At 37.1% G+C, this 12722-nt stretch overlaps 1 protein-coding gene across 3 annotated transcripts in view; it reads right to left on the reverse strand.

The window, feature by feature from the left end:
• The window catches only part of SETD2 (SET domain containing 2, histone lysine methyltransferase), a 110715-nt gene that overhangs the window by 71206 nt on the left and 26787 nt on the right, over window positions 1-12722 (reverse strand). For 2 of the 3 annotated variants that reach the window (XM_081073204.1, XM_081073206.1), the window contains exons 2-5: window positions 9788-9803; window positions 4415-8781; window positions 1891-2022; window positions 197-325 (exon numbers count right to left, since the gene is read on the reverse strand). In XM_081073204.1, the coding sequence (XP_080929330.1) occupies window positions 197-325; window positions 1891-2022; window positions 4415-8781; window positions 9788-9803 (4644 nt within the window). The remainder of the gene's footprint in view (window positions 1-196; window positions 326-1890; window positions 2023-4414; window positions 8782-9787; window positions 9804-12722) is intronic. The other variant, XM_081073205.1, reaches the window with a different exon arrangement.

Below are 12722 nucleotides of genomic sequence, written 5' to 3' on the forward strand. Positions count from 1 at the left end.
TTTTATACAAACTAATAGATTCTGTCCCAACTCCTAAAAGTAGAATTTTTTTTTTTTTACAAACTAGCTACCAAGTGGTCATTCTGTACAATAATCATTAAATTTCAGTGTAATAAACAAATTATTTTCCTACAAAGTATGTAATCAACTTCAGTAACACAAAAATGAAGTGAAAGGTGATTAAAACATAACTTACGAAGGAAGGTCTTTGGCAGCTCTCAAGCCCCAGCCTTTCTTTTCTGTGAGTATGACTTCTACATCTGCATGCTGTTTTCTCTGAAACCGTCTATTGGAACAATAATCCCCATTTGGACACCGGGAAGAACTGACATGAAAAATTGAGAAAATTAATTCTTCAAAGCAGCAAAAGAACTAAAAATATGGTTGCTAGAATGTGTTACGTAACTACGTAGTACATCCATGTCTTTATGGCACAATCAGTATATGTGTGGTAACCTCCTGATGAGCCTTCCTCAATCATTCTTTCCATCATGAAGAGATTCCTTTAAAAAATGGGGGATTCACTTCAGAGTGAGAAAGTGAAGGAAAGCTTTCAGGAGGGAGCAGGATTACAGCAGAATTGCTAATGACACATAGGGTATGTACAGGTAAGGAAAACGAGCTACACCAGCAAGTGCCTGTGTGCAGAAACAGGAAACAAGGCCTACGTGAGGAAATGGGAATACAACTGCTAAGGATAACTGATAAGAACGGTGGGTTGCTGGAATGTGGGAAAGCAGGTAGTTGGTATACTATAAAGGGCTGAAAACCATGCTAAATTTGAACCTAATTCTGAGAACTACTAAAAGTTTGAGTGTGGGAATAACATAAAGAAAGAAATTCTGTATTTTGTATCTGTTTAGCAAGGCTGGCAAGAAAAGCCAGAAGACTGCAGAGACAATTAGGATAACAGTGCTAACTCTTACGTGTACTGTCATCTCTACTTTTAGTTCAGGTACAGGAATACCAAAAATGCTTTTTTTTTTTATTTTTTGAGATATGTGTTTTATTTTTATAATACTATTACATGAGCAAAACCAAAATCTGAGCTTTTAAAGAAAACACTTCATTAACACTAAAAATAAGATACCTATACTATAAATGACTTAAATATTCTTTCCATGTTAAAAATAAAGACACAATTTTTAATTCAGATTGGTATAAAAATTTATCACACATTTTTTAATGTAAAGATGGCTACTGTTTGTAAGAAAAATATGGAAGCAAATATCTATCAATAGAAGATTAATACTGAAGGGTTACCTATGACTAGAATACGTAATACAGCCAAGGGATTTAGGTAAGCCTGTATGTGTAGCTCTGAATGGATCTCCAAAACATATTTAAGTGTGTGGGGAGCGAGAGGAGGAATGAGGAGAAACAAACTTCAAAAAAGTACATATAGTAAGATTTCATTTCTATACATAAAAAGAGGAAATATTTACCTATGTTGGTATAGGTATAAAAACTATCTGGAAAGACTAAAAATAAAGGGATTGAGGTTTGGGAAAGGAAGACATTTTATCCATTTTTGAAATGTTAGGGTTTTATCTCATTTTACAGCAAAAGCTTAAAAAGCACCCACACTTACCTCCCAGGACACCAACATTACAAGAAACAAAAGTAGATTGGATAAAAATTAATATTACTGTGTTAGCATTTTACGGTTACTTTATAGAGCATTTACAATGTGTACTATAATCTAACGCACAATGCAAGAGAAATTTGTCTCCTTATAAACACTCATACATCAGAGATTTTACTACTTATAAATACTCAACAATAGGTAAGTGAAAGGTTAAATTTTATTCCTCATTAATAATTCTTTTTAATATTTTGAGAGATTTAATAGAACAGTTGAACAAAAGCAAAGCATTCCCATTCACTTACCATTCAATCATGAGGAGACGATTAAGACAATCTTCCCCACATGCTATTTCACCTTGAGCTCTTTCATCTTTAGAAAGAGGTGTACACTCACACTGCATTCGCTTAATATCCCGATGGGATTTATTCTTCTTTCTATTGGGTAAAATTTTATAAAAACTGGTTAAATAAATCTCCTGGCAATGATACAACATATACAATCAAATATGTGCTAAATCTCATTAGTTTCACATTTAATGATTATGATTAAGTCAATCATTCAAAAGAAAGGAAACATCTAATCACTAGTTGTGAGACTGAAAACACTAAGAATTGTGTTGCAAAAACACATGAAAGAGGCAACCGAAGTCCTGGCAAATGGGATAATGGGGTAAATTCAAGCCTCGTTTTGTATTCAGCCTTATATCCTAGTACGGGGTCAGCTAAGCCTAGAATTTTGAGCGATTTCAAGTGTTAATAATCATATCTGGCTCAGAAGAAAAATAGGAAAACTCAAGAGTATCAAATAGTGACACGGCTGATTCAATTAAAGTTAAGTTTAAGAATCAATTTTCATGGATGAACAAATAATAGTTGGGATACAAGGATGAGGAAGAAAAGGAATCCCTCCCCCCAAAAAATTAATATTTTTTTTATTAAGAGTTTAATTCAATTAAATCTTTTAGAGAATGCTGCAATAACGCATTTGCACAAATCTTGTTTAAAAGAAAATTGAAAAAAATTTTTAAAAGAATGAAGTAGAATTACGGGATAATCAGGTAAAGGTTTCAGAGGGCTAAACTTTCTCAAAGCAGACAAACTGATATGGGGAGGAGAGGGAAACTGTTCAAAATTGACTGGGTTCATAAAAACCTATGCCAGACTTTGCAAAGCAAAAGTGAAAATGGGACTATTTCTGGCCTTTTTATTGAACTCTATTTTTGGACCGTTGTCAAAAAGAAAAAATAATCAAGTATGGTCAAATAAGATCTCCTTTTTAAAATAAGGGAACTATGACTTACTATTCATCTATCAGACAGTAAACAGCACAGCTGCTCTCTCTTAAAACTCCTTACTCTGCTTTCATCTTCAACATATGTTCTATTACAATACTAGTTTATATTATAAAGTACCTACAGAGTGTCGTGATAGTTTCAACTAACTTTGAGTAACAAAAATAATATATCTGCATCAATTAAAGATATAATTCATTAATGAGTGTATGAATATGCTTAGTCTGAAGATGACTAAAAATAAACAAAATATCTACTTACAAGTACTTAAAGAGCTATAATTTCAAAGAATCAGCAGTAGCTTTATTTTGTATTGCTCCAGAAGGTCAGATTAGGACTAATGGGCACAGATTCTTTTCAGGAAAGTCTATTTTTATTAGACTTAAGAAAAAAGAAATTCTTTTCACTCTGTTACATAGTATTTTACAATAATTTGTCTTCTTGGTGGCTCCTAGATGCCCAGCATATAACAACGGTCACTTAAAAACGCTGAATATGTACAAATGCTTCCGACTCCAAAAAGGCCCACCAACCAAATCTATATGCACAGTCTTTTATGTATCTGAATCTCATTGGCGAATAAAACCCAGTGGGTTGGGTTGCTTAATTTCATTTCTATTCTTTTACAAAGACCCTGTTAAGTTGCATCATTCTACTCATACAATTCCTAAAGAGTACTACCTGTTTAATATTAATTTTGAATTTAAACCTAATTTACAAATAGATGTAAATGAATGTAACTGTAAGAAGCTCTCTACATCATAAAGAAAAAAGGTTATTTTTAAATAGGAAAAACTTTGATGGGACTTAACTTTAAAATGAAGTCTTTTATCTTATCCACAGTGGAAAATTTCATTAAAATTTTTTTTGAATACTTAAAGGGGATGGCTAAGTTGATTCTAAACTAGAGAAGAAATTTCCAAAAGGAGGAAGTGAGTAGTTTTCAAAAGGGAATTAGTTTTCATGACTCTTAGTCTCATACCTTGTTTCATGTTGGGAATTTGTGGTAAACCATTTTACCATTTATTTCTAAAACATTTGTTATGCTATTGCCAAATTTAATCCATTAGCAATAGACTAAAAAAACCTGACAAAAGAAAACCATGTTCAAGTCTAATTCCAGCTTTATAAAATACTTTAAGATACTTCCTTCTGAACGTTTTTGAAAAGGAAAAAAATCCAACATTTTTTTTTTCTTCTTCTCTAAAAGCAGAAAGTTTTTTGCTGGAGTTTTGTTTCATTTTCTGTCACAGTTTCACATGTAAAAGGAATTTAAGAAAAACTGGGCTGGCTGATGTTATACTTTTAGCACCAAAGAGATAATGAGACAAAAAGAATTAGACATCCCTTTCCTGGTAAAAATAAAATTGGGGGAGGGATTTTATGCCATCAAATCCAAATAGGTTAAGTACATTTTTTAGATTTTTCAATTTATATTTTATCACACAATTTCATACAATTAAGCTCATATATTCTAAAAGCTAATTTTTAAAAAAGAGGTTAAAATTTGTCGGATAATTATTAATCAGGCTTACCTTTCTGTTAAATAAACATTTTCTTCAATCAGATCAAAGTAACAAGGCATCTTCCCTTGCTTGGCATATTCCTTCCATCGCTGTGGGTCCCTGAAGTCCTCCATGACACATGAAGGCCCAACCAGCGCTGAGCCTGGGGCCACTGCAGTCTCCCCCTGCTCTATCTCCACTCTAACTTTCTTTCTGTCCTGAAGCTCACCATCACTTTCAGAATCACTCTCCAATTCCTGCCTCCTTTTTTTAGGAGGCCCTCTATCTTTCATATCACTTTTTTCTAAGTTTTTTGAAAGATCTTTCTTTTCATTCACAGCTAAAGAGTCCTTAATAGAATTGCTGCTTATTTCAGGTGCTTGCACTGACCCCTTGTCCTTCTGAAGGGATAGGAAAAATTTACTGGACTGGCTTGAAAAATGAGGTCCCCCACGCTGATCCCAATTCTCTTCCTCTTCACGGTCATCTGTTAAGGAATCTGGCACCTGCCCTTGAATTCGATCATACACAACCCCCGTGCCAGGAGGTCTGCCTGCTGACCTTGGATCCCAGTACCCGTTGCCTTGCCAGTAATTACGTGTCCCACCATACTGGTCTGCACTTTGGTGATACTTGTGTCCACCACAGGCTCCATAGCTGCTGTCTGGCTGCTGATAGGTGGTAGTAGGCTTCTCTTGTTGAGGGAAGTCCCACCCTAGGTTTCTGAGCTCTTCTGATGAATGGAAGCCATCCACTCGGGAGATCTCGTAAGAGGAAGAAAAATTCAGCTCCGGTCTTCCCAGTCTACTATCTGGCCTATTAGGGAAAGTGGTCTGTTGCCGACACTTACTTGGGACATCTTCAAAATCATCCGAATAAACCGGCAACTCTTCTTGCTGCCTAGAAGCTATTTTGGCTTCCACTGTTTCCTCAGAATTTGAATGACCTAGAGGGTCACATCTCACATCAGTGTGACTTGTACTGTCAACCCCATCACTCTGAGGATGAGCAATTTCAGGCATGTGCTTATCAATTTGTTTTCTGCAAGGCTGTGCAAAAGAAACTTCTGGATTCTTCTCTGTTCCTTTATGAAGGAAGAACTTCTCAGTCTGAGGACAGGCTTTACTTGCTATGCTTTCAAATTTTTCCTCATATGAATGTCTCCTTGACTCCAATCTCTCATCTTCCCAATGGTCAGAATAGTGTCTGTAACTTTGACTGCTCCGAGAAGAACAAGGACTTGTTTCTTCCATGGGCAAAGTAGAATTCTTTGGCACAACCACGACTGACTGAAGACGGTTTCTTGGCATACTGCTATCATCAGAATCTGTATCTTCGGAATCACTTTCATCACTTGAACTTTCAGAGGAACCAGAGTAATCTTCATGAACAGTAGACACAATCTCTGAGGCATGACCACTACTGTCACATTTTAAGGTGTATGTTACACAGTCACTGTCTTCCATGGTTAAATTCAAATCGCAAGAAGAAAATACAACTTCTGAATCATCAGAGGTATGTTCATGTACTCTTCCTCCTTCTTCATCAAAAGAGAGTTCTGGTCTTCCTCTTTTATCGGGCAATATGGAATTCCCTTCTTCTTGAGCCTCATGCACACATTTCCCAGATAACCCATTATTATGCCGGTTTTCCCAGGAAGCAAATCCTGTTCCTGAATCAGGTAGGCCACTACCTCCTTCTACTATTATTTCTTTTTCTGCATGCTTCAAAAACTCTGTGCTTTTACTCTTCAGCACAGCATCCAAAACTGGAGCTGTGTTCTCTCCACATTGTAAGAGAGTTAAACTGTCCACTTTTATTCCTGGTGGAAGACTCTGAAGAGATGAAGCAATGTCTGAACTCCCTATTGGTTGATATAAATCATCAAAATGATTAACAGAAGCTGAACTAGTGCTACCAACACTCTGCTTATATTCTTCACATGCAAATTTCGAGTGCTGATTTGTCAGATTACTGTTATCACATATAACTGTTTTTGATTTCAAATGCACATTCATAAAGCTATTTGAAGAAATCTTCGTAACTGAAGGCTCAATATCTTCAGCTTCGGAATGACACAAAGAAGGGTTGTTGTCATTTGAAGTACAGTATACATCTGAATCTTTGGTTTTACAGCAAGAAACCCTCAAATCAACCGGTTCTTTAACTACTGTTTTGGAATAATCTATAGCCATTACTGGAGAAGACATGAGTTTTTCTTGATGTGGTGACCCTGGAGGTTCTGTTTCTCTAAATGGGCTTTCTGACTTACTATGTTGCATGCAAGTATCCTCCAAATCTGTTTCTTTACATCTACTAATATTCTGAAATCCGTTTGATGAAAGCAGACATGCTTTGACCAACGGGGATACCTCCGATCCAGTCACACTATCATCAGAAGACATCAGAACAGTGTCAGTTTTAGAAGTGCAAAATGTTACCAAATCAGATTCTGCCCCTGGAGAGCCATTTATATTTAATTCTATGGGACAGTAACTTCTTAACTGATCATTCTTCACTTTAGATAAAGAGTCTAATTCCTTAACACTATCATGGCTATCATGTCCTATAAATTCAGACTTAAAAATAGGCGATTCTTCTAGCTTTCTAAAAGTAGGTGAATCATTTAATTGATTTGATGGAGATGGAGACCCAGTCTTTTTTCTTTCAGTAATTTTACCAATCATTCTTACTTCGCTACCTCTTGAACAAGGAGTCTGTAAACTAAAAGAATGAGACTGTTTGATTTCCTCATTTAATTCTGTACAACAGAAAGAATTTTTAAATTTATCAGACTTGGGTATAGATTTTGAAGGAGTAGATTTATAACGGGAAGCACTGTTTTCATGCTTGGAATATGATGACCCCCGTCGGAATCCCAGTTCATTAGGGGGAGAACAACATCTTTTCACTGTTTCATTTTCTGAAGTCCTTTTGGATTCTCTTTCTAGTTTTAAAGAATGTTTTCCTCTTTTCTCCATCTCTAAGTAAGAGGACTCAGTTTTGCAGTCCCGATCAGATTTAGAATAGGACGATGATGTCCTTACGTCTCTGTAAGAGGAGGAATGAGATGAGGTGCGCCTTGAGTATGTCTTCTTATACTCATCTTCTGAGTCAGAACTCTCTCGTGCCCTGTTATCTGTGTATGGCCGAGAATAGCGTGTCCTCTCTCGATAAGGGGAACTCCTATGGTAGCGACGATCAGAGTCGTAATAATGGGATCGTTCTGACCGGGAATAGGATAAGCTAGTTCTAGAGCCTCTGTCAGACCTAGAACGAGATCTGCTTCGCCTTCGCTCTCTCTCTGATCTACATCGAGAGGATATATATCGAGTATCTCTTTCAAGTTTTGAGTAGCTAAAATATTTATCATCTCTTTCTGTTTTAGATCGTGAAGATTTCCCTAAATCCTCACTTTTTAAAGGCGCTAAGCTCTTTTTTGAATCTCTTTCCTTTTCAATGCTTGCTGAAAATTTTAAATCATGTGACCTCTGACTTGAGGAAGTCCGTACAGAATCTTCATCAGATTCTGAGCCAAGAAAGGTGCCTTCTGATTGGGAGGATTTCTTCTTAGAACCTGTTTTTTTAGAGCTCAGACTACTCTTAGAACTATCTGGAATTTCTTCTTCCTTCCCAATATGGGAATCTTCTTTTTGTGAGGGAATATCTGTTTGCTCATTTGAATTTTGAATGATGTGTTCTTCGGAACTGTCCGATACAGTGTCCTGCTTAGTGTCCACTTCTGAAGACTCTGGTACAATTGTAACCGATGGTTCCTTTAGGGCTCTAACTGCTACATCGACTGGTGCTGTCATCAGAACTGTTATTGGTGTGTGTGGCAAGGCCACTGGCTCTGTTACTGGTGCTGGTGGTGAGGATGTTGCGGCTTGGGGAGGTGGAGGTGGGGGAGGTGGAGATGAGGGCGGTGAATCTACAGTTGTTGATTCTGCCATGACTGCTGGTGAGGGTACTATGGGAGGAGGTGGAGATGTCACTGCTGGGGTAGTAGTCAGCAGAGGCCTGGATGTTACATGAAGAAGATGTTTCTTAAAATGAATTTTGCCCAATTCTACCCTTGATTTTGGTGGGGAAGATTCTTCTGTAACAGATATGGTATCTCCAACGTCCATTTTAATTTTAGAGGTCAAGTCTACTTGAAGAGGTACAGATGAGGAGTTTGGAGTATCATTTTGCTTGTCATTACCAAGTGCAGTCAGAAACCTGTTCTGCAAAGTTTTCTTTGTAAAGCTGAAGCTGAATGACACCTTCTGTCGTCCCTGTTCCTCCAAATTAACTTTTGTCTTGGTGCCTTTGGGCAAAAACCGACTAGAAGCAACAACACCTTTGAACATTGGTCCTTTGATGAAACCTGTTTTCTGCACATTTTCACTCTTTGCCTATAAATGAACAAAACAAGCAGTTACTACTACAATCAAGTTACTTTCAAATGGCATCATAGTTTAAAATGCCAGGGAAATGAAAGGTCTTTTTAAATGACAAACAGTACACATTTTACTAGCCTACATGAGCATTTTTTAAAACTCTTTATTTATGAAATTTTTCAAACATACCCCAAAATTTGGAGAATAGTACAGTAAGCCCTTAAGTACCCACGTGAGTTTCAACAACCCATGTCTCCCATCTCACTCATTTTACAGATGAGGTAACCAAATGAGGCCTTTCTGCCTTCCAGGAAATTACTTTGCCCTGGCACTTTACCACTGTCTCTGCTTGGGCCCCACACACTCGGGCCATGCTGAATTATAGTCCATAGATGGACGACAACTACAAAGCATAATCTAAGAAGACTTCTCCCTCCATTACTTGCCAAACCACCAAAGGAAATGGTAGGCTTTAGAAGTTAAATGCAGATAACCTAGGGTATAGACCAGAACATCAGAACAATCCATGGCAACAAATTCAAGCCTAAATTAAAGATGGTACACTTGCCAACATTTTTCTAATTGATGTTCTTTAATCAACTCTGGCTATTTAAGTGAATAGTTTTCCCTCCAACATGGTAAAAATCTGAAATCAGTTTTCAAAATTATACAGTAACCATTCAAATGGAAAAGTAAATATTTTCATATGTATCATCATAAAGCAACGGTATTCAAATACTTTTAAGAAACAGATTGCACTTTTCAAATTAAATTTTACATGGAAGCTCAATATATAAGAAACTGTATCCAGAGCTGCCAGCTTCCTTTATCTTGCCTAAAGCTCTGGAAGCACCAAAGTTTAAAAACAATTTTCTTGATATATATAACATCCCTCACTGGAATGAGTTACTGTATATCCAAAACTAAACAAAAACTAGTACTTCATTTCTAATTCAAAATAACTAAATGTTAAATGTTTTGAACCCCATAATCACTGAATAACTAATTAAATTACACTTACCTCATTTTCTTCTTCTCTATTGCCATCCAGCCAAGAAAATATGCAAAAGAATAAAAAAAAGAAAGAAGAAATCATAAATATTTAAAATCAACCGAAATGAAAGTTGTTTTTTATTAAAACGTACAATACCTACAACCTGTAGGTTGATGCTATACGGTCTGTCCATTCCTTCTCAACCTTTTACCGTAAGTATGCAAACACATTGAAGATAGTATCATACACTGTACTAGGTGCTGGAGATAAAAGGTGAATTAAGCTGAGTCCCCTGCCCTTAAGAAACTTACCGTTTCCTATAAATACAAAATATAATTTTGTTACAAAAGTAACTCCAACATAATGGAGTAAAATGCAAGAATAGAAATATGCACAGTGCAAAAATAGAGTAAAATAAGTAACTCAGCTTAGTGGAAGGATAGGAATGCCAAGAATGCTTCCTAAAAGAATAGATATGTTTTTGAAGAATATATTTGTAGGGAGACTCTGGCAAAGGCACAGAGATTAACACACAGAACTATATGTGCAAGGAAACTATGAAGAGTTCAATACTACCCGAGTATAAAGTGGATGGCAGGAAAAAGCCAACAACTAGGTGAAGTAGAAGACAGCGGCCAAGTTCAAAGACCAGATTTCTCCTGAAGAGAAACATTTTATCTTACGGATTAGTGGTTTTCAATCTTTTTTGGTATACATTCAACAGTTCCTTTGCTGAATGCAAGTATATACTCTGCTCCACACTACAGCACGTCTCTCTCTGAGCTCCCAGTTATAACCACAATGACTCAGGAATCCAAAGCCAAAAGTCTGGTGTGCAGAGTGCCGAGGCACACTGGAGAAAGGGAAGCTACAAAAGGGCTTCAGGCTACGACAGCCACATTTATATTTTAAGCAGGTCACCCTTCAGGCTATGTGGCAAGACGGGAGTACAATAATCTGTTTTACATGCCCCTTAAAAGAAGTGTACAAAATCCCTTTCCCCAAATGTAGGCCTGACTCCACCATAATTCAGTCCATTCACCAGTGTCTATGATAGCCATATAAAACCAAGTAACGAAGGGGAAAAAACAGCTGACAATACCTGGATGGGACCTAACGCAGTGTCAAGGTCAAACATGGTTCTTCTGCTCCAAAACCACTCAAAATTTCACAGATGTGATCTTAGAACAACTGCATTTCCTCGATTCTATGATGTACATTTTCCTCACATGCAACACCCCCACAGGATGCAGCACACTATCAATAACAAAGCCTAATTGGCAGTTTTTTCCTTTCTTAGTGACTGATAAAATAATTGTGTCTTACAACCTATGGCATACCAGATTTGAAGTAAGTTAGTACCATGCAAACTTTTTTCAAGGAGGGCTCAGCTCACAGTGGCCCATGTGGGGATCGAACCGGCAACCTTGGTGTTATCAGCACCACGCGCTAACCAACTGAGCTACCTGGCCACCCCTGTGAATGTTATTTCAAGAACAGAAAAGGTACCAGGAAGTCCAAGCATTTGGAACGTCAGTCATATCTGTACTCCTCTTTCGGTGGACATTTAAGAGCATTCATGCTTCTCTGCATGGTATCAGTACCTACATACGAAATGCTGGAAATACTGAGGTGCCGAAATCCTTTCCCAAGCCTCAGCAGTACTACTTCAGAAAAGCAAATGAAAATCCTGACAAACTATGACTAAAGTCATCATACGGTCAAAGAGCTGAAGAAACATTATAAATGTGGGATTTGGGGGTGAGGAGGAATAATGGTCCATTTCTGAAATCAGAGAACTGCTTGACAGACATGGCAAGACATATCCCAAACTTGATAATAAAACAAATGGTTATAATAAAAAGAACATAAGCACACATAGAAAATTTGGAGGAAAACATCAAATTTTTCTCATCATAAAAGCATTTCATGCTAATGGAGAAAAATCAAATTACAAACAAGCAAAAGGAAAAGTCTCCAATCCAAACCATCCAAAGACAACTGCTTTTAACACCTCAGTCTATAGAGCCTTCTAAAGCTTCTTCGTGTAGTGAGGAGGGGGAGAGGCTTAAACAGAGATCTGTTTTTCTTTTTAAGCATAATAATCAAAGCATACAAGCCATTCTGTATCTTGCTTCCCTCCGTCATCATAAATAGAGCAGTGAGCAAACAAGGTGTTTAGATCACAGAAAAAGTATGGAATCACAAGAGACTGAGGGAACGGTCTTGAGAGAAAGAGATACAGATGAGTGAAGACATAGTTAAGTTTCAAAATATATTAATAACAAGTATATCCCTTTGGCCTCTATTTCCCTCTGACATCATTAGTTGAAAGTTGGGGGAGGAGACAGGGTAAAAGACTTGAAGGAAATTCAACTGTGAGAAACAAAAATGAAAGCAGACTATAATCTTCAATGTTGCTGTCCAAGGTTGGACATTACTAATTTATAATAGAGCTCATCAGCACACTTATTCTACTTCTGCTGGCAGCATTAAGCTATCTTGAAGCAACCAGAAAAAACAACTGGTGAGTTATTCCAGCAAGTTGGGTGGAACAAGAAAGGTAGAAGGCAAGGGGTTGAGCAAATTGAAGGCATTCCCAAGAATGTTGAAGTGACTTGACTTAGACATCCATAGGTAATAGAGAAGGGAGTGAAATCTGAAGGTGCAGGTAGGAGGGGCAAGATATCAGCACCCTCAAGGAATAGATTTGGTGGAAACTAGAAGAAACAGAAGTAGAAGAAGAGTAAGGTGAAAGAATTAGAAATTATGGCCAGAATAATATTTGAGAGTTGGGGTACATTTCCAAGAGACGACAGCACCCAGGTGTCGCCATGGGAATAGACTTGCAGCAATAAAGAGACAAGACCTTTTTGAAGAAATTAATGAAATTATGCGGCCACAATTAATAGCAAAAATCAGCCACAACTGTTTTTAACAAAAGAACACCTGCTTTGGTAAA

This window comes from Rhinolophus hipposideros, assembly GCF_964194185.1.
Source record: "Rhinolophus hipposideros genome assembly, chromosome: 14".
Classification (NCBI taxonomy): domain Eukaryota; kingdom Metazoa; phylum Chordata; class Mammalia; order Chiroptera; family Rhinolophidae; genus Rhinolophus; species Rhinolophus hipposideros.